Below are 22,079 nucleotides of genomic sequence, written 5' to 3'. Positions count from 1 at the left end.
TGTGAACCAAATCTCTACTTCAGCCACCAGAGCCGCTCATCTTCCCCACGAACCCACACATGGGGACGGGGAACAGAGAGGGATCCTGCCGGGCACAGCAGCACCGAGGGCACTTGCTCCCAACTCCCGGACAACGAGGGGGGCAGTGACCACAACAAGCCCCTGAGGGGCTGCCGCCTGCCCAGCTCATGCCCCTCCTGCTTCCTGCACCTTCCTGACTCCTCCAGGAGCGCTCGCACCATCCTCGCCCCGAAGCGCCCCCATATTCTCCATCCCAGCACTGGCCACGACCCCTTATCGCCTCACAGCCCCTTCCCCCGGGACAACTCACCGTTCCCCCTCCAAAACTTCATCCTCCCACCACTTCAAACCTCTCCTGGGGGATCTCCCCCATCCCCACCACACGCTTCCCTCCTGGTGCCTCTCCCTGCCCGGCATCCCGCTTCCCCCCGCAGTGTCCCCTCAGACCCTTCCTAGGCCCGGCACTCCCCCTGCATGCCCCCTGCACCCCGACACCGCACAGGCGCCTCACCCCATTGGGGAGATTCTTCACGATAAGCCGCGACATGGCAGCGACAGACGCCAAGGAGGGAGCGCTCAGCGCCGCGCACGCCGCCCCATGGGCGCCGCCATCTTCCCCGATCACGTGGTCCGTGGGCGGCACCGCGCATGCGCAGAGAGCGGGACCCGGATGTTGGTCCTTAGCAACGGCCCCTTAGCAACGGGGCCTGCGGGGCCATGGGGGCATCGCGGGGGCACGGCGGGCAGGGAGCGGCGGAGCCGGGAGGGGAGCAGGGCACGATGAGGAGGGGCTGGGAACCCCCGGGTTACCCCGCAGAGCGCGGTTGCAGCTCCCCGGCCCGGCCGCGCTGCTCGGCGGGGCCGCAGGAGGGAGCTCCGCGCCCACCGCTCCCGGCTCCGGCCGGCCACTGAGCCAAAGGCCCTCCAGAGATGTGGAGTTTGTGTGGGGGGCACGGCGCACAGGGCCGCGATGTCACGGCTTAAAGTCATGCGGGAGAGAGGAGGGAAGGGGGACAGAGGGTTCGGTCCAGGGAAACTCTGGATCCCTGCATGTGTTCAAGGTGCCAGGTTGGACACTGGGGCTTGGAGCAACCTGGGAGACTGGAAGTTGTCCCAGTCCATGGCAGGGGATGGAATGAGATGAGCTTTAAAGTCCCTTGATATCCAAACCATTCTGTGATTCTGTGAATAAAGCAGCTTCCCTCCAAGGAACAGCTGAATAACCCCACAGGCAGAGGATGTTGAGCTGTGAGAGCACCAAAGGATAAAAGAGAGCAAAAGTCACGGAATAAAAAAACTCTTGAGCGTTACTAAACACTGCAGGTCCTTTACTGCCTGAACATCCACCTCCAGCTTCCTTCTGAGCTCCAATCTCTGCTGTGACCCGAAGGAACAGTTGGAGCTGTGCCAGGGGAAAAATCAGCTGGATATCAGGAAAAGGCTCTTCCCCTAGAGAGGGGCCAGGACCAGGATTCTGTGATCCTTGTAGGTACCTTCCAACTCATTTTATGCTTCCGTGATCCATTGCTGGAGGCTGAGCATATCTGGGTGTTCTTCAAACACCTGCTCCTGCTCACAGCCCCTCAGCCCTGCTCTGCCTGGGTCACACAAGCTGGAAATCTGATTTTACACTGCTATTCCTAAAGAAAGATGCTTGGGACAGCTCTGAGCTTCAGCACCAGCCCTCACCCACTCTCCCCACAGTTTGGGGTTACCCCCGGGGTAACTTGGAGCAATTCCACCCCCTCACACCATCTCCTAATGCCCCTTTGAGGCTGGCCCGGCTGGCTGAGCCCATCCCAAAGGCTGAAGGCAGCAGGGAGACAGGGCAGGAACTGTCTGGGGAGGCAATCCCAATATCCTGGCAGGACTGGGGTGCAGCCCCTGCTGTCCCCCGGGGTGAACAGCAAGGGAAATGCATTTTCCAGGGAGGCAGGGCAGAGCCAATGGCCAGGCTCAGGGCAGAGGGAGCAGGATGCTCTGGGAATGCCATCAGTGCCCTGCTCAGAGGGAAAGTGCCCAGCACAGCCCCTCAGCCCTGACTGGGGGCTCCCAGGGGAGCTGCTCCTCTGTCCCTTCTCAGGGGTCTCCATGAGGTGTCACAGCACAGGGACTCAGCTCCCTCCCCCCTCGCCCTCTGCCTCGTCCTTGGCCGGGCTGTCAGGGCTGTCACTCGGGATGAAGGCTGGCACTGACAGCAGCCTCACGCCATCACTAACGCATCCAGACCTTGCCCTTGTCACTCCTGTCCTCTCTGAGACACTTGTCCCCCGTCTCCCTCCCCATGTCCTGCTCACCTCTGTGTGCGGCTGGCAGCAGTGCCCAGCTCCTGCCCATGCCAGCTCCTGCCTCCTGAGGCTGCACAGGGATGGAGCCTGCCTGTGTCCAGCCCTTGTGCTCCGTGTGTGTCCTCACCTCCCAGCACAGCTGCCCTTTGCCTCCTCATTGCTTTTTCTGCACTCAGGGGTGATTTTGCCCAGGTGGGAGTGTGGCCCCAGTGCTCAGTTGCTACAGGTGTGACCCCTAAGGATCAGAACGAGCCCCTTCTCCAGGGGAATTTGGGAGAGCAGTGTTTAACTGAGACCAGGCCAGGTACCCAGCTGAGCCCTGATTCCAGTGGCCATGCAGGAACGTGGGTTTGGCAAAGTCCATGGAGATGTTCAGCTCTCTGGTCTCATTTAATTGAAAACTGATTTTATCCCTCCCCAGATGCAAAGCTGTATACGGAAGCACAAGATTTACACACACCGAGTTCAGATTTGATTTCCTTTGTGGGTTCTGCTCCTCAGGGTGGGTCAAGATTTTAAGTTTGCAAGTGTAAGACTGGGAACATCCTTTTTCTGGAAAACTGGGGGTTTTAAGGGGATTGGAGAGATAAGAGTTGCTCCTTCAGCAGGTGGTTGTGCTGCACCATGGAAGGTCCTTCCCCAAGGCAGGCTCAGTTCCAACCTGAGATCTCAGCCCTGGGCAGACGAGGGAAACTGAGGCCCTGTCCTGAGGAGGCTCAAAGGACATTTTGGAAAGCTCCCAGTGCTTGAAAGGCTGCTCTGAAAATCATCCTTAACTCTTCTGCTGCTGGCACAGAGCAGGCACTGTAGAGCCAGTGTGGATGGTTCACTGGGGGCAGGTCACCCAGCACATGCTCTGAAACAGAGACAGGGGAAGATATATATATGTATATAAAAAATAAACAAAATCACTTCTTTGGGATGTTTTTCCCCATGGAAACTATTGTCTTTGGTGATAGCAGTATGAGACACTCCATGTCCCAGTGTCACTGTGTGCCACCGGTCCCCACAGCAGTGCTGGGCTGGATGCAGGTGGCAGCTGGGTGGGGCAGGAAAGGAAAAGGCTTTGTTTCCTGAACTGGCTTAGAGCAGCAAGAGGCAGAGGGTGACTGGGAGGTGACAGGCCCAGCAAAGGTGACACAGTGACACATCTCCCCGCTGGGTGTTGTCCGGACAGAGCCCCACGTTTGTGTGCTGTCCCTGCACTCCATGTTGGGGTGCCCACAGACTGGTGCAGGGTGCAGGTGATAACTGTCCCTTCTCCCTCCCTCTGCAGATCCATGCTGGGCACAGAGGGGCACCCAGGGCTCCATCAGCCATGGAGGAGGGACAGGACGAGGTCCCTGTGAGCTCCAGCCAGGGAAGCTGTCGCAGAGCATTACCTGTCTGACCCCTCAGCTGGCCGGACAGGGCCTTGCCCAGCCAAAGAGCAGGGGTCAGCTGGCTGTGAGGTGGTATTATGGGCTGCCTGCAGCAAGGAACTGAACTTTGGAAAGCAGGGGACCACGGTGTCAGGGCCATCTCTCCATGGGGAGAGGCAGGTGTGGGCGGAGGGACAAAGGGACGTTGTGCTCTGGGGTGTGAGGGCACCAGGACAAGAAGTGCTACTGAGGAGGAGAGAAAGAAAAGCAAGAAGCTGCTGCAGAGCCTGTGAGCCCCTGGGTACGAGAAGGCAGAGGTCAGATGCAAAGGCTGCTGTGGTGTTTGGAGAGGTGCTGCTCTTGCTCTGTGGCCCCTGCAGAGTCCAACGGGGCACTGGAGGTCTCCCCTGACTTGTCCAGGTGCCACTCAGGATGGCAGGCAGGCAGAGCTGTGACCCTGAGCCAGAGCTGCCACTGTGGTGTGGTGTCCTGCCCTGGACAGCCCCGCTGAGCAGGACGAGCACAGCCCCAGGGTGCCCTTCATGCCTGTCGGATCGGGAGTGCCTCGGCCACCGCTGGACGCTTCTGGAGGTGAACAGGGAAGGTAAAAGATCCCTCTGAGCCGGGGTCACCTTGGCTGTGACAGATCCCCCCACACCAGACAGCCTCTCTGGTACTCACAGGATGTTGCTGAGCAACTCTGGGGGCTGGGGGGGTTTTCTGAGTGTACCCACACCCCTCCATGGCAGAAAGCACGGGAGGTGCTTGGTTTCCTTGGCACCCAGACCTTGAGTCCTTCTCTTTTCTTTTAGATGTGGGAAATGAGCAGAATTCAGCCTCGGGGGGTTGCTGCAGAGGGCTGTCACCTGGCTGAGGACCTTCTACTGACTAAATTAACCCACAGATAGCAGCAAGGACAGGGATGAACGGGACCCAGCAACACTCACAGCCTGCTTTTGGTGTGCTGACCCTGCTACAGTGGGTAATACTATTTTAATAACAGCACCACAGGAAATGCTGCCCGAACCTCCTCGGTTTTGCTGCTGGAGACATTAAATTTTGAGAGAGGAGATGGCCAGAGCCTCCTTGTATGAGCAAATTGTCCTGACAGTCCTGAAGGAGATAAAAGGCTGCTTTTAATGATACAGCTGGTGCTTGGAAAGGCAGTGCCCAGGACACTTGTCCCTACTGCAGAATGGGATGGAGCCAAGGGAGGAGGAGGAGGAGAAATTGCCCTTCTGAAGGGCTTCATCCCTGGGGCTCTGCCCATCCTGGCCGGCCAGACCCTCTGCTAGAGGGACAGGATGCTGCAAGGATCCTGTCCTTGCCTGGGGGTGTGACTGCTGCAGTGTCACTGTGGGCAGCACAATTTGGCTTCCAACTACACCTACCCTCACCTGAACCTGCAGCTAAGGGACAGGCTGGACATGTGTCCACGCTCCTGCTCTCTGCCCTCTTTTTACCTGCAGGTTTTTTATGAAGATTTTGTCTTTTCAAAGCCTTCCAGCTAAACTGCAGTGCTGAATGTCAGCAGATGGGGGAGAGGATGAGGAAGGACAGGAGGATTTTCCCCCTCACATTGGTCACAAACAAGCTGCTGATGCCAGCTTGACTTGCCATGGAGGAGGATTAACAAAGGACTTGGAAATCCAGATAATCCAGGTGCTTTGCATTACAGCAGCAGGGGTTAAACCCTGTCCATGAGCAATAATTCATTCACCTGCCAGAAGAGTTAATGGCACCACACCTGCCTGGGAGAGGAGCCACCACCAGAGCAGGGCTCAGACCTTCCTCCTGTCCCTCTGGAGCAGTGGATGGTGGCTGGCAGAGCTGAAGGAGATGATCCATGAGGTCAAATCCCTCCAGGCATCACTCTACCCATCACAGCCCATGTGTCTCCCAGCAGAGCCTTCCATGGTTCTCCAGAGGGGATGGGCTGGCCTTTGGCTCTGAGCATACACAGACTGCCAAGACTGGGGTGGCCTTACAGGAAAGGTCGATCCTGATCCCACCTAAAGCTGGGGGAGATGTTGGCTCTGTTCTGCCACAGCTGCAGCTGGCCCAGGCTGCTGCTGTCACCCACCCAGCACTGTTTCCTCCAGGTGACAGATAACTCCAAATCATTTTCCAAGCTGCCCCAGGCAGCATTTCCCTTCAGACCTTGACAAACTCCCCACCAGCCTTCCTGACGGGTGTGGATGGACCCTCCATGAGCAGACCAGGGAGAGGGATTTTCCTGCTGCTGCCCTTGCCTGGTCTCTCCTTCATCCATCACCCCTTCCACCGCCTTGAATTTCCTTTATTTCTATATTTTCGGGTGTGTGTGTGCGCAAATGGGCTCAGGGGAGGGTCCAGGCAACAGCTGCCTTTGATCAGAGCAACATGTGGGAGATGGAGCACTTCAGGAATGCCGACTCCTGATCAAAGGTGGGAACACAGTGACAGCCGGGACTTGGCAAAAACCCATCCCGGCTAATCCCGGCTGGAGAGCTGGGGGGTCGCTCAGGGACCCACCCAGGCAGAGCCCTGTGCCCATCAGAGGGATGGATCCGTGCCCCGGCAGGGTGAGGGGAGCAGGGCTGCTCTATTTGCCCCAGGGCTCTGTCCTGGGCAGGGCGTTATCCTCTGTGCAACAAGAAATGGGATCCCCAGCTCTTCATCAGTTCTCCCACACGCCAGCACCCTCCAAATCTTGCAGCTCTCCTGGAGAGGGAGCTGAAGGAAAAGAGGGGCAGTGATGCCCTGAGACTTTTATCACCTCCAAAAAGATGGATGGATGGAAAGGTCATTTGCTGTAAAAACAGCTGGGAGGAAAAGGGAAGACAAATCGGCCCCTCCGGACAGCCGGCCGGGTTTGGGGACAGGGGAACACAGCTCGCAGCCCCTGCTCCACCCCAGGTGTGTGGGTGGCGGTGCAGGACAGCCCCGATGTGTGGGCTGGCCCCGGTGCCAAAATGTCCCATGTCACCTTCCCCCGCGGCCGCCCTTATCTCCCGGCGGGTCTGTCCCGATAATCCCGGTGGATTGGAGGATTGAAGCCTGGCTGGAGGAGCAGGTGGACCCAGGCAAGGCGTTTGTGCTCAGCTCCCCCGAGCTACACCCAGCCCTTCTCAGCTGCAGCACTCGGCTCTTCCCCCGGCAGGGGTGGCAGGGGAGTGGTTGTTTTCTTTAAAAGAGCCGAGCAGTTATTGTTTGCTATAAAGTTGTTTGTTGTAACGGCACATTAGTCTCGAAAACCAAAAAGTCACGAGCTTTAAAGCCCATGCTAAAAGTTTTCAGCGTAGAGTTCCGAATAGAAGTAAAGTCCTGATTAGAAGTAGAAGCCGCTGTGTTGAGGTCCCTGGAAGGCTGATGTGGCTGCCACTGCTCCTGTCTTCTTCTTGGGGTGATGATGATAGCAGTGAGGGGAGACAAGAAAGAGAGAGCAAGAGCCAGTCTTTCTTTAATGCATAGATTCTTAAATACAAATTATCCAATAAGTTAAAAACACGAACCTGAACTGTTTCTTATTAACTTATTAGAATTCTAGTTTCTTAGCACACCAGGTTATGTGTTAACTACGCATATGGTCTATCTTGTTCTATTAAAAAAATGTAAGTAATATTCTTTTATATTCTTACATACCTATTCTTTTCTTTTATATTCTTTTTTCTTTTATAGTCTTTTCTATTCTATTCTTTTATATGCTTATAGCTTTGTTATGTCTAAAACTATGTTTTTGGAACTCACACGGAAACTTGTTTTCAACAGTAGTATCTAGGACTATGTATTTTATCCTTCTCTAGAACTGGCTGATGTCTCACTGAGGAACTCAGAAAGGCATCTGTTTTTCAGGCTCCAACAGTGGGTTTGACTCCAGCTCTCCCCAGCCTCAGGAACACCCTCCATTCCCGGCAGGAATAATCCCAGCCCATGTTCCCGATGCTCCTGCATCCCCTCATCCTGCCTGGACACACCTCCCTCCTCCCCGTGGCTGTTTAGGCTTGGCCAGGCTCCTCTGTCATGTTGGAAAGGGAAGCTTTTAGAAAGGGCCGATAAGGGCGGCTCCCCCGGGGTCACCCCGTGTCCCCGGGCGGGTCACAGGTCGCTTCCTCGCCCTGCGGTGCCTGATAATGAGTCCATCACGGCCGGGGGACGGAGACAGCATTTATCAGCTAACCCTGGGAAAATAAAGACGTGAAAATGCTCGTGCGCCAGGCTGGGAATCTGGCAGGGATGAGCCTTTTTTTTTTTGGGTGGATGGAGAGTTTGGGGTTTAGGAGCTGGTGGGGGTGGCAGAGAGGAAAGGGGTGGGGGAAATTGGGAAGCAGGGAGCAGTAGGAACAGGGGGCTGGGATCCCACATGACTCCAGAGTGATGCTCCAGTGCTGGCTGAGGGCAAGTGGGGATGCCTGAGCTCATGGGATCATTTCGATTGGAAAATCTCTGCAGGATTATCCAACTACTTCCTTCAGTGCCACGTTCACCCCTCTTTTAAATTCCTCCAGCTTTGGTGACTCCACCACTGCCCTGAGCCAGTGCTTGACAACTCTTCCCGTGAAGAAATTTTCCTTAGTATCCAATCTGAATCTCCTCCAGTGCAACTTGAGGCTGTGTCCTCTCTGTCAGTTATTACCTGGGAGAAAACACCAACCTCTGCCTGGCTCCAGCCTCTGCTCAGGGAGTTGTGGAGAGCAGGGAGCTCCTCCTGAGGCTCCTTTTCTCCAGGCTGAGCCCCCTCAGCTCCAGACCAGGATAGGCAGCAGGCAGGGGATGAATAGGGTGCCCCTGTGCCAGACCCACAGAATATGGGGCTGAGGAAGTGCCTGGTCTTCCCAGGGAGCAAGTGAACCTGAAGACTCCTTGGAAAGATTTGCCAGGAAAATCAGGTCCCAGAAAATGTCAATAAGGCAGGAGGGATGGTGTGATCAGCACTGCCACATCATACTAGTCCCAGCCCTAAAGGTTCACCTGCCAAAATATCCCTCACAAACCAAGATCCACAGCCCCACTACAGCCATGTCCTGCACCAAAGAGCAGGGAAGGGAACTGAGGCACAGGGAAAAGCCTGGTGACACAGCCAGGGTGCCACCACAGCCTTCCCTCGCCACACCTGGACTAACTGTGCTCCAGCACTAAGGACAACCCAAGGAGCCTCACTCTTATGGGGGTTATGGAAGTGCCAGAGGCTTCCCAAGCTGAGAAAGCAACCCTTAGGACTGGGATGCAGATGCCCCGTCCCATCCCATCCCATCCCATCCCATCCCAAATAGGCAAAGCAGAGCTGACACCCAGGCTGGAGGGGGAATTTTGGAGAGGCAGCAGTGAGGGACAGACAGCTGTGGGAGGGGAGGGGACAGCACTGGGGCTGCTCTGAGGCAGCACAGGGTGACAGGCCACTGCTGACACCTCAGCAGGGCCACACTCGGTGACAGCAGCACGGGGAGGGCTCGATGTGACAGGGGATGGCTGTGACACAAGGCCATGGGGCTGCCTCCACCAAGGACTTGCCACCAACCCTGGCTGAACTCTCTCCTCCACCTCCCCTCCACCAGATGCATCTTGCAAATGCTTTGAGAGGCTGAGCAGGGGAATATTGGAAGCACCTGCCTGCCTTGGCCAGGAATCAAAGGCTGCTGGGATCCCTGCATGGCACAATTATCCCTGGGGAAATGCCACGTGTGGGAATGTAGGGCACCCTCTCTCCTCAGTGACCCTCTGTGGGAGCAGCACACAATTAAAATAAGCAAGGCCAGATGGTTTATTAGCAATTACAAAGCTGGGAACTGCCACTTTCCTCGTTCCAGCTCCAAGGCATCAGGGATGGTTCATCTTGGAGTGTTTCACACACACTCCCTGGCAGCAGGGTGGGAGAATTTGGATTTATTTGGGGATGCAGCACTCTGATACCACAGCAGTGAGTTTGATGAGTGGAGAGATGGGATTGGAGCAGATTGTGACATTTATGGGGCAGATAAGGGAGAAATGGAAATTGTCACCTGCCTTAATAGTAATTTGTTTGGAATTATGGAGTCATTAAGGCAGGAAAAGGCCTCCAAGATCATCAAATCCAGCCTTTAACCAAGCCAGTTCTGGAATTTCAGCAGTGGGGGGGTCTGTTCTCTTTGGCCAGACCAGCGTGGTCGGGCACCACATTGCATCTCCCTTAGCATGGGTTTGGTGAGAGCAAACAGGACCTAGCAGCAGGTACCCCAGGGGAGGAGAAACCTTCATTAATGCAGTTCATTAGTGCCTGAAAATGTGCAAACCCAAGGCTGCTGTGTCACCTGGAGGATGAAGTCCAGTTCTGCAGAGGGATTCACCAGCCCCTCCCTTTGCAAACAGCGCTGAATTCTCTGCATTTTTTTGCCTGTTCCCCTCAGATCTTTGCACCAGCAATGGGAGGTGACCTTGGACTTGACCAGGATCCACCCTCCAAGCTGGAGAGCACAGCAGGACACTCAGAGGACTCCCAGCCTTCAGCTCATCTCATGTCAGCTTAGCTGAGGCTGAGCCCCTCTTGGGGAGTGTGCTAAGCCTGGGCACTGATGCAGCACCCAGGGCGGAGCAGCCAGCCAGCACCTCCAAAACAGAGTCCCTTCCTCTGCTGTACCCACCACACCTGCAGGGATAGTGTGGCTGCAAGAGGAGCTGTTCTGACCTCTGGGCAGAGTGGAACATCACTTTCCTCCCTCTCTTTCCCTTCGCCTTCAGCATCACCGCCCCCATGCCAGAGTGCCCAGCTGAGCTGATGGGGCTGTCCCCACACTGTTCCATCCTCCCCAGGGTTTGTAGCCTCCTCATGAGCCTCTCCCTGGGCACCTCTGGCAGTTTATATCCCGTGCTGGGCTTCCTCACCGCTGGGAGGGGGAATTGGAGACCTTTTGTTTTGGGTGAAGCGTTGCAGCAGAGCAAGCTGGTGAGAGGAGCAGAACGAGCTGTTCCAGCAAGGGAGAGAGCTCCAACCCCTTCCCCTCCTTCCATCCTAAAAAGAGACTCGAACCAGGGACCTTGTGCCACCAAACTGACACAGAGCAGGGCAGGGACCTGCTGGCAGCCAGGGAAGGGATGTCTGAGCCAAAGAACCGGAGCCCTGTGAGCTCAGGTACCAACCCCCCTCTTTATTCCTTGACTGCTGCTGGAATTCTCTGCAGCTGGAGGGATGGACAAGCAGGAATTGCTCCCTCAGCATCCCAGAGGAAGCAGGTCCCTGTCACTCACGGGCACCAGGACAGTGGCAGGAGGGTGCTGGGAGCCAGGAGCCAAACCACACTCAAGGGGAATAAGAAAATCCCAATTCCAACCATCCTCCCTGCCCAGGGATGAACTTTTCCCTGCTCAGGACAAGCACCCCACACTTCCAAACCTTGGCAGGCTCCCTGCTCCATCCCCTGATCCTCACAAGTGGCATCAGGCTCCCTGCCCAGCCCAGCATCCCGGGGGGCTGCAGAGGAGGCTCCCCACGCTGCCCTGGGCAGAACAAAGATGTAGGTTTGGGGAGGTTTGGTTTGCTCCAAGGTGGAAAAGATGCTTCACACAGGTGGATCAGCCCACAGGGAGAAGTTCTTGCCTAGAAGGTCTTGCCTAGAAAGGGTTTGGAATTCCTCGAAGCAAATGCTGGCTGCGGGAGGGCACAGTGTGTTCTGTGCCCTCATGCTGTTTTCCCTAAACAAATCCCTTAATTCCAGCAGTGGTGGGCAGGCACCACATTGCACCTCACTTCCATGTGTTTGGCAGGATAAAGAGCCCACATTCCCCACTGCAGGAGGAGCCTCTGTGACTGCAGTAAAGCCTGGCCAGGAAATGAGCAGAGACACCAAACCTCACTTTTTAATTTGTATTTTATTTTACTTAAGGGTGGTGCTGCAACTGCAGCTTTGTCTCCTGCAAAGGTTTATTTTTCTGCTGGCAAGGCTGGATGCTGGAGGCTGCCAGGCAAGGGGCTCTCCAAGCAAGGAACTACAAAGCAGGCTGACACCTCTAATGAATTACAGTAATACCAGCTCGGGGTGAACTCTAAAGTGCCTGTTTACACAATCACTGACCTCCCCTCACCCCCTCTCTGGGGCCAGGCCCCCCCTCCTTGATGGATCACAGCTGAATGGAGGCAGCCCCCGGTGTTTATCATCTCCCAGCTCTGGGAAGGGAAGGAATAGCAGCATTTCCTGGCCACCACTGACAATTCAATACCCAGCCAACACTTGCTCTGAGAATACTCCCTGAATCTCCCTGCCTTTGAAAATCCCATTTTTGGTGGGAGGGCTCTGTGCACAGGGCAGAGGCTTTTGAAGCATCAGGCACTGGGAGCCCAGGGAGCAAGGACAGTCCCTGAGCCCCCCAGGCCCCAGTGCCCTGCAGGGATGCTGCTCTTGGCCAGGAGATCCTCTTTGGGGTGTTATTCTGATTTTTGGCCATTTTGGCACAGAAAATTTTCAATTTTCCCCGGTGTCCTGGTGCTCAAATCTGCCAGCAGCTCCTGGATCTCATGGGTCAGGGATTGCTCCCTCTGACAGGAGGGATCTGGCAGGATCAGTGCCAAGCTGGAGAGAACAGGTTCTTCAAGGAGCCCTGAGTTCCTGAGAGTGGGAAATAGGTGTTTAGATTAAAAAAAAAAAAAAAAAAAAAAAAAAAAAAAAAAAAAAAAAAAAAAAAGCCAATAAAGCAGCAGGTTCCTCCTGTCCCACCTACAACACTTCCAGTCAGAGCTCCCCACGACCACCACAGGGAAATCAAACCCTGTCCAAATGAAACCCTGCTCTGGGAGGGGCTGCAGATGTGTCCCCAGCCCTCAGATGTCCCCAGCCCTCAGATGTCCCCAGCTCTGCTTGTGTCTGTGCCCAACCCTTGCTCCCTCCCTGCAGGCAGAGCCTGGTGAGCACCACAGACCCTTCCCACGCATCCTTCATCTCCAGGACACACATCCAGGGGGAGGGAGCAGCACATCCATGGAAAAGGGAGCGCAGGAGCCCCTCAGTCCCCTCTCCTGCCCTGTGCCAGAGTCATGGCAGCTGCAGCATCACCAGTGACAAGGCAAGGAGAGGTTCCATGGCGGTTCCCGGTGTGTCCCAGCCCAAAAAGAAGAGTTTGTTGGGAGGATGCTCAGCTTGGAGCATCCAGTGGAGGAAGGGCAGTGCAGTGCCCTGTGCCACCGTCCCCCACTGCTCTCTCACGTGCCAGTTTTAGCTCTGCAGCTGGGACTGTGTTTAATACAGCCAAGCTTTCCTACTCAGAGGATGAGAACTCCAGGGCTGGTCCCTGGAGAAGGCACTTCTCTGTTTCCCTGCTTGCCCTCCGCCCTCTTCGTTTTGTTCCAGAGTTATTTTTGGAAATAAAAGCTTTTTTCTTTGCCCTTCCTCTGGCCCCCATCTCTCTGCCAGCCAAAGTGGCATTTTAAGCCTCCTGCCCACCCAAGCAGAAAAATGGTGGCTGAGGCAGGGTGGAGTTAAACCTTTCCATCCTTCTCAAATCATTAACTGCCCGTCAACTCAGCTGCCCAGAGAGGAGCTCTCAAAAGCCTCTGTGGGGACAACCTGCCCCCACCAGGGGGTTATGAGGGCAAGGAGAACCACAAGCCCAAAGTGGGGTCTCACTTCATATCTCCTTCCCTCCAGCATTAGAAAATTGAAATATCTACTACAGCATTGAAATATCTACAGCTGCAGCCCCCATGGAGTACAAAATCCCAGCTGCACTCCGAGTCCTGCTCCCACCCAGAACTGGGTGAACCAAGAAGGTCTCACCCCAAAAAGAGACTCGAACCAGGGACCTTGTGCCACCAAACTGACAGAGCAGGGCAGGGACCTGCTGGCAGCCAGGGAAGGGATGTCTGAGCCAAAGAACGGGAGCCCTGTGACCTCCGGGTACCAACCCCTCCTCTTTATTCCTTGACTGCTGCTGGAATTCTCTGCAGCTGGAGGGATGGACAAGCAGGAATTGCTCCCTCAGCATCCCAGAGCAGGCAGGTCCCTGTCACTCACGGGCACCAGGACAGTGGCAGGAGGGTGCTGGGAGCCAGGAGCCAAACCGCACTCAAGGGGAATAAGAAAATCCCAATTCCAACCATCCTCCCTGCCCAGGGATGAACTTTTCCCTGCTTAGGACAAACACCCCACACTTCCATCCACTCCCAAACCTCCCCATTTCCCAGGAAAGCAGGGGGCTTGTCCCTCCTCCACGTGCTGGAGCACAGGGAATGGAATTGCCTGCAGTTTGAGGAATTTTCAGACCTCTAATGTTTTATCTCAACATCTGGGAGTGAAAGAGATTCCCAAAAGATACAAAGCCCATAAAAACCAGGAGCAAGGGACCAATCTGGACACGCAGAGAGCTCAGCATCCTCCTCACACCAGCCAGCATCAGGCACTCAGGCAAGGAACAACACATGCACAGAGTTATTCCAGCCTCAGCTGGTGATCCAGGCACATCTCATCCCGAGTTATCTCCAAGCCTGGTGTTTAACATGCCCTGACAGACAGCCCTCTGCCCCCTGAGGCTTCCCAGAGCCTGGGATTCCTGGCTTCCCTGGCATCCCACAGCACTGACTTCGTATTGGATCCACTGTGTGGGAACAGGATGGACCAAACTGAGCACCCCAAGAAAACCCATCCACGGCTGTGCTGCTCAGGGTGGCAGAAACTCTCACTCCCTGGCACAGATCCCGATTGGCACAAGGAGATAAAAACTGGCTTTTAGCCTCCTGCAGGACACCGGGGCTTCCTGGCTTAGCTCCGTCCTCCCACCGCGCCTGAGCCCGCGCTGTGCCCGCGTTTCGGGCAGGAAAAGTCCCAGGGGATGTCTCCCCATCCCACCCCAGCCGGGATTTGATGGGAATGGCTCGGCAGGCTCTGCTCTGACAGCACAGCCCCGGCAGGAGCCGCCACCACAAGGTGTCACCCGGCCCCTTCGCCCCGAGAGCCGCCGCTCCGGAGGGGCTGGGGCAGCCCCCGAGGGGTCCCCGGCCACTCTGGGGGTCCCCTCCACCCCGGCAACATCGGTGGGGACCAAATCGCATCCCAGGCTCGGTGTTGTCGCGTCTCCATGGCAACCACCCGGCTGCAGCATCCCTCAGTGACCAGCGCTGGACCGTGGGATGCTCGGCACAGCCCAGCCCTGAGCCCCGTCGTGAAGGGGAATTATTCCTCCCTAAATCTTCATTTGCACGGAGAACTGCCACCCAGACTTTTTCGGTAAAAAATAAGTTGTTTTCAGACTCATAATTTTAAGCTTTCTACCTCAGGAGTGCAATAGAAGGGTTGGAAGGGACCTTAAATATCTCATTCCATAGGCAGGGACACTTCCACTATCCCAGTGTGCTCCAAACCCTGTCCAACCCAGCCTTGGTCACTGCCAGGGATGGGACAATAGCAGGTACCTGTACAGGAAAGTGTGCAGCTGAATTACCACACAGGGGTAATTGAGTGGAATTATCACAATTTATACCAGAACAACCTGGGCTTGCAAGTAAATAAATCCAAAATTTATTTAAAGCACCGACTCAAATGATCTTGCTCCAAAGTAATTCAATTGATTTAAACAAAAACACTCAAAATCAAAAAACAAAAAACCTCAAAATCAAAGATAAAAAACCAATTAAATGACAAGGTTGTTCCAAAGCAGACAAGTGACAGGAAAATTCTGTAAACACTACAGGTGAACAGTTTGGATTCAAGCAGAAATTTACTTTTCTCCACCAATATTCTGCAGCCTGGAGCTCCCACAGCATTCCCAGATTATCAGATCTCTATTTTTTCTGACTAAAAACACTGGTGAGAACTGCAAACCGTGCCAGCCTCAGTGTTAGCCCACAGTCCTTGGGCACTGTCTAACAATTCCTTTCCCTCCCCCAGCCCTGGCAGGGAGAAAAGGAGCTGCCAACAGGTAAAAGCCTCCAAGTGAAACACTGAAAGCACTGGGGGAAGGACAAGAACACACAGGTCCTCTTCAGGTGACACGAAGATGTTCAGCTCAAGTGACAGCAGCTGAGAACCAAGGGCAGCCCCTGCAGAGGAAGGACACCAGAGGGTTCAGCCAGGCCAAATTTAATGAGAATTTTTTTTTTCTGCCCCCTACTAAGTCCACATCAGTTTTGTCCCAACCAGGTGATCTCCAAGGCCAGCATCTCAGCACTGCAAGATTTCCACGCTGCTGCTTGAGAAGGGAAGGGCTGGAGCTGAGGGAAGAATTCCAGTGCTCTGGGTGGCTGTTTCTTGGGAAAACACCAGCAAATCCAGCAAGTGAACAAGGCAGGGAGTGCCTGTGCCCTTGGCACACAGGGAGGGCAGCTGGGGGCTGTAAAATCCAAGTGCTTAATCCCTTTTTCCTGTACCACCCTCTCTCACACAGCACCACGGAGTGAGAGCCCCTCACTTGGTGCTGAGAGGCAACAGCTCTTCCTTCTCTTGCAGCCCAAAAGAGAAAGATTAGATCCCCAAAATTCAGGTTGGCTTTGTTTGAGGCACCTTCCAGGACGTGTTGGTGCTCTTGCTGCCCAGGGCCAGCCCAGCCACACATGTCCAGGGAAAGATGGGACCTGGGGCTTGGGGACATTGCCCAGCACACACAGAACATCCTGAGTGCAAAGGGACTTTCAAAAGTCATCAAACCCAGCTCCTGGCCCTGCACAGACACCCCAACAACCCACCCTGTCCCTGGGAGTTTTGTCCCAATGTTCCTGGAGCTCTGGCAGCCTCGGGGCTGTCCCCATTCCCTGGGGAGCCTGGGCAGTGCCAGCACCCTCTGGGGCAAGAACCTTTCCTGAAATCCATCTTAAACCTCCCCTGACACAGCTCCAGCCCTTCCCTGGGTCCTGCCACATCTCCTGGACTGCACACCAGCAGAACATCCACAAGATCTCTGAAAGAGAAACCTCAGCAAGGATCCCAAAGTTACACACACGAGGCTTGGCTCGTTATCCGAACCAGCAGCGTTTTGGCCAACTGCTCCTGTAGCAACAACCAAACCCCGTGGGATAATCCCAGCCCTGGCTCTTTTCACACCTGACCTTCCCTTCAGCAATACATTAGCCTCTGTGCCCAGGCTGTTTGCTGCTGGAATTCTGAGAGGGATGCTGCTGAGTTTATTGCAGGAGCAGAGCTCTTGGCTCAGCAGGATCCCCGGGGGCTCCGTCCCCTGCTGCTCTTTAGCTCTGCTTGCCGTGTTTAATGGACTGGGCTACAAAAAGCTCGGCTGTTGGGAGCCCCCACTGTGGCTTGTAAAAGCCAGCCCCAACAATGAGCTGCAAACTGGGCCGTGTGGCTTCCCTGCTCTGCTTCCCAAACAGGTTATTGCTTGTAAAAGCTCCTCGCTGGAAGCAGCAGCGCTCCGAGGGCGAGGCAATGAAGGCTTTTGAGATGTTCAATAAAAAGCCCCCCACACTTGATTCCTTTCCCAAGGAATATTTGGTATTTGTTGCTCTGGGGTGCCTAGAAAGGAAGAAAATTACTGGCCCATTAACAACTGCCCCTTGGCCTGTTTTCCCAGATTTAAAACAATGCACTCAAAATTGGCAGTTGAGGCAGCCTTAAACATTTGTTTTGCCTCGGATTATTTGCAACACCCTGTAAACTCGGGGGCTTTTCGCTCCCTGGCTGAGGGGATTTCTCCTATGCATTTTTCCATGTGTCTCCAACATATGGAACAATAAAAAAAAAAAAAAAAAGAAAAATCAAGCTCATAGCTGGTGTCACGAAACATTTTGGGGGTGGAGAGGCCTTGGGGAGGTGGTGTGGGACTTGGATCAGTGTGACCTGGCAGAGACCTGGGCCTGAAGGAAGCTCATGTTTTTATGAGCCAGGAAATTGCAGGCTCAGCTCGGGCTGTGCCAGTTGTCCAGAAGTATTCAAATTTCACAGCATAACTTGGTCTCGGTGGAGGTGAGGAGGTGGAGGGAGATGTGGCAGCTGCATGGGAAGGTGGGCACCAAGACATGCAGGGATGGCTACAAGACATCGAGTTGGTGCTTGGGGAAAACACCTAAGAGCCTGTGAAGAGAGGAAAAATTCCTCCAGTTTCTACTCCCGCCCACAAATGCCCAAAAGCTGATGGGTTGGGGACAAGTTGCTGAGAGTCCCCATTTGCCAGGGGCACAAAGGAGCCTGGAGCACTTTCCTGGGCCAGCTGGGAGCAGAGACACCCATCCTTTCTCAGGGTTCCACCCCTCCATGCAGGTGCTCCACCTGTCCAACAGGCAAAGGGGGGATTGTTCCCTTTCAGCCTCTGATGTTCTTTAGGAGCATGTTTTTAAGGGGAGAGAGGGCTGGCAGAGGAGAAAGGGTGTGTGACCAAACTGTGGAGAGCCAGAGAAGCAGGAAAGAGAGGAACATCAACCCACAGAGCAGAGAGACAGTGGCCAAGGAGATTCCTGAAGAGACTGAAATCCTTTCCCTCTGTCCATCAGCAGGAGAAGAGTCCAGCTATGCCCGAGTTCCCGAAAAAAATATATTTTTTTCTGCTTCTACCTGAAAATGTTTCCATGCTCAGGGGTTTTGGGAGGAGTCCCTGGCTGCCTTGAGGTGTGCAATGCCCAGCTGGGTGCTGCCCATGAGCAGAGCATTGCTGGCAGTGAGGAGCCAAACACACTGAGGAGTGCAAGACATGCTGGACTTTGGGCAAAGCTGGTGTTCCCCAGAGTCACATCTTGTTCTCTAGGAAATCCAGCTGGGAATATGAGAGTATGGGGAACTTTGGGGAGAGGCTCAGTAGCCACAGAAAAGAGTGAAGAGCCCAATGAGCCCTGCTGACAGCCAGGTGCTCCCCCTGCTCCCATCCACAGCCTATTCCTTCTGAATTCCAGGGCTGAGTTCGCTTTTCCAGCAGTGGGTGGGCATTCCACAGTGCAGGCAAGGGGCCAGAAAAGCCCAGCTGGTCCCAGCACCCCTCAGCCAGGGGCTGCTCACACCAAACACAACACAAACATCACTGCAGCACCCCCAGGCATCTGTCAGAGAAATCCTCAGCAGGGCACCAAATCCAAAGGAGTTGGATGTATTTAACCTCCTAGTTAAATAAAAGGCAGAAAATTCATCAAGCTACCCCCCAAATGGTGGTGTTTCCCAGCTTTCTTCATTTGTCACTTGAGTTGAGCTGTTTCAGTGCAGCTTTTACTGGAGACTTGGACAGGCCAGCAGCAGCACAAGGGCTCCTGGCAGGCTCAGCAGAGCAGGGAGGGAATTCTCAGCTGTGGGGTGTCCCAGCCCTGTCTCCTCTTGCCCAGCTCTTCAGCACAGTGCCCACAGCAGCCCCATGGAGCCAGGCAAGTCCCTCTGGCCACCAGAGCCAAACACATCCAGGGACAGCTTTGGAGCCTCTTCCAGAAACTTCCAGCTCAAACCTTCCTGAGTAAGGAGGAGGTGGGGGGGTTTCTGCCTGGCTTCACTCCTTGCTCTGGGCAGACCGAGGGTGGTGAAACCCCACTGTTCTTCTGGGAAAATCCCCATTTGGCTTCTCTGCCTGCCTGCCTGCAGCTGCCCCATTTGATGATGCATTGTTGCTGCTGGAGGGATCCAGGCACCCATCCCATATCCAAACAGGCCTTGGACCATGGCTGGGGGCTCGGGGTGGACACCACATCCAAATAACTCCAGGGAGCCAAGGGGAGCACAGCTCTCCCCCCTCAGCCCTGTGTGAGCTGGGCTGGACTTTGTAATGTCCAGCTGTCATCACTGGCATTTGTCAAATGAAGTGACCACTCTCGGGACAGGTACTATTTCAAAAGTGGACATCACTTTAAAAAAGTGCTAATGTACAAGGCTGTCAGGTCCTGGCCTCAGGAGCAAGATCAGGTCTCTGATGTTTGGGGGAGAGATAAGGGGCTGGCGTGAGGGTCTGGGCTCTGAGAGTCTCTCAGCAAAGTGCACACCGAGCTGGTCCTGCCCAGATGTTTGAGCAGCAGCCTCCTCCTCAGCTCCTGGCAGGGAGCTCCAGGCTGCTCAGCTGGTCCCCAGCATCTCCCAGAGCTTCATCTCCATCTGTGTGATGGAGCCTGAAAATCAGGGACAGCAAAGCCTCAGATTCAGAGAGTTAAAGGAAAAAAACCTTCCAGAGTTAAAACCTCACAGGTTTCAAGTAACTTCCCAAGAAATCTGTGCTAGAGGATTTATTTTATAGAGCAGGCAGTGGCTTCTACTGCTGCTGCTGCCCGTGAGTGCAGAGCAGATAAAATGCCCAATTTAAAAAATCCCTTGCAACTCTGCTTTGACATCTCCTGTCTCCCAGCCCAGCTGGTTAAAACTTCTGCTTCTACATCACATTTCATATTTACCATTCTCCTCAAAACCCCAGTGAAATACAGGACATTTCTGATTCTGCATTCACAGATCCAGCCCAGCTTGGTCAGATGTTCCTCCCTCTCCATTTCTTCCTGCCTGTGGTGCTGTTCTGCTTGATCATTCCTGATTTCCCATCCCCTGGAGAAGTCTCAGCAATGGCAATCTCTCCCTTTGGGTTCTTTGGCCCTAAATGAACTTGTCCTTTTTCCAGATGAGGATAACTTGAAAACTGATGCTTCACCTTTGGTGATTTGTATTTTAATGTGTTGTTAAAAGGGCTGCTTCATCCAGAGTTTGAGAACTTTTCCCAAAACCAGGAGGCCTCTGAAGGTGGGGAGGGAAGTTTTAAACCTTCACTGTAGTGTCTGTCACCCCTTGTCCCCAGCAGGGCTCAGGGACAGCCCAGGCTCAGCTTAGTGAAGGCCACTGGGGCAGAGCCTGTCTGGCCCCTGGAACCTGGAACCTGCTTCTCCACCTTAATTTAGGAGAGCAAGAAAATGAATGCCCCAAAACCAGAACTCAACACATCCATGTCACCTTCCTGCTCTCAGCTCTGGAGCCAGCCAAGCCCCAGTCCCAGGATTTTTTGGGATTACCCAGCTGGTTCCATGTGTTAGCTCCAGCTGGATCAGGAACCCTGGAAAAGCACAAAAAGCCTCTGCATGAGGAAGGAACTCCATGGAATTAACTCCAGAGAACAGGGAATGACTTCACTCTGTCCCCTGATCCACCCCAGAGTATTTCCTGTTGAAATCCCTCTAAATGCTGCTCCCCAAACACCAGCAGCACCCAGGGCAGGACATTTCCATTCCCAAAAACAACAAACAAAACCTTCCCAGCCCTTCTCCCTGTGGGGAACAATTCCACCCATCCCAGAGAACGCTCACCCTGCCAGCACCCAATGCAGTCCCAGGGCTTTATATAGGATTTACCACCCCCGGGAGGGTAAGTCCTGCCCTTTCTCTAATTACTGCCAGCTTGTCCAGCTAATTAATCCTCTCTCCTTCCCTCCTGGGTATTTTACCAGTTGTGCTCATCAGGACATCCCATTCTTTCTTAAAATCACAGTGGAGATCAACTTCTTTGTGTCTCTCCAGTGTGTGGAATCCTACAGTTGGTCTGTGGTGCATGGCTGGAAATAAAATTATATTTAAAAAATATTTTCCCTAAATGATGTCGTATTTACCATGGAAGCATGGAAAAGTGAAACCCAAAGAACCAAAACAATGCCACAGAAACACAGAGAGCACCTCCCTGATTGTTGATTGGTGGGTGTTTTTTTGCAAATGATCATTTTGGGGAAATCCAGTGATGGGGGACATCTATTTAAATCAGAACTTTTTTTTTTTTTTTTTTAATAAATGCCAAAATTTCTATTCATGGGTAAGGAAATAGATCTATTTATTTAAATTAGAATGAGAACTCTTTATTCCTTATTAATAAAAGGAGGTCATGATGGGAGGACAGAGTTTTGCATTGAGCTGTAGAAAAAAAAGTGAATTAATCAAGCACCCAAGATAAGCAGCCCAGAAAAGCTCTCCCAGCCCAGGGTGTCAGGCCAGGAAGGTTCTGTGGTTCTGCAAGGAAAACTGAAATCAAAAGCTGAAGCCCTGCAAATTCCAAGCAAAGCCAAGGCACGCATATTTAAGTGAGGGTGATTAACTCTGGCACAGCTCTCCATGGGAAGTGATGGATTTGCCATCTCTGGATGTCTTCAAAGCACATCTGGATGATTCCAGGGGCTGGATGTGACCTTCCCTGGCACTGGAATTGCTACTGTTCACCTTGCAGCTCCACAAAAAATACTTGGAGAGACACAATTTCTCCTCCCAGCTCTGCTCTGGGCCCTTATTGGAGTTATTTCTTCTCCTTGGGGGTTTTGCTATCAGTTCTTCACCCTTGCTGGGAGTGGGAAGGGTGGGAATGCCCTGCACGGTGCTCAGCAGGATCAGTGAGGCTGATTTTAGGGATTTATAACATTGGTGATGTAGGAATTTTCAAGGGTTATGTGGTTTTTGGTGACTATAAGAAGTCTGGGGGGATTTCACTGCCAGCAGGTTCCATGAGCACACTGACTGTGCAAAAATCCTTAAAATTCTTCCATGCAAAAACTTCTTTTCGTAGATAGCAAAAATAGGGAATTGCATAAAGAAAAGGATCAGAGG

At 53.8% G+C, this 22,079-nt stretch overlaps 1 protein-coding gene across 1 annotated transcript in view; it reads right to left on the bottom strand.

Annotated features, from left to right (window-relative positions):
* The window catches only part of RBM19 (RNA binding motif protein 19), a 51,459-nt gene extending 50,806 nt beyond the window's left edge, over positions 1–653 (bottom strand). Inside the window, exon 1 of the mRNA XM_088176210.1 lies at positions 533–653. Within this exon, the coding sequence (XP_088032336.1) occupies positions 533–568 (36 nt within the window). The 5' untranslated portion in view covers positions 569–653. The remainder of the gene's footprint in view (positions 1–532) is intronic.
* Positions 654–22,079: the final 21,426 nt, after the last annotated feature.

Source organism: Sturnus vulgaris, chromosome 19, assembly GCF_052056855.1.
Source record: "Sturnus vulgaris isolate bStuVul1 chromosome 19, bStuVul1.hap1, whole genome shotgun sequence".
Taxonomy (NCBI): Eukaryota; Metazoa; Chordata; class Aves; order Passeriformes; family Sturnidae; genus Sturnus; species Sturnus vulgaris.
This window is presented reverse-complemented; position numbering and strand designations above follow the sequence as displayed.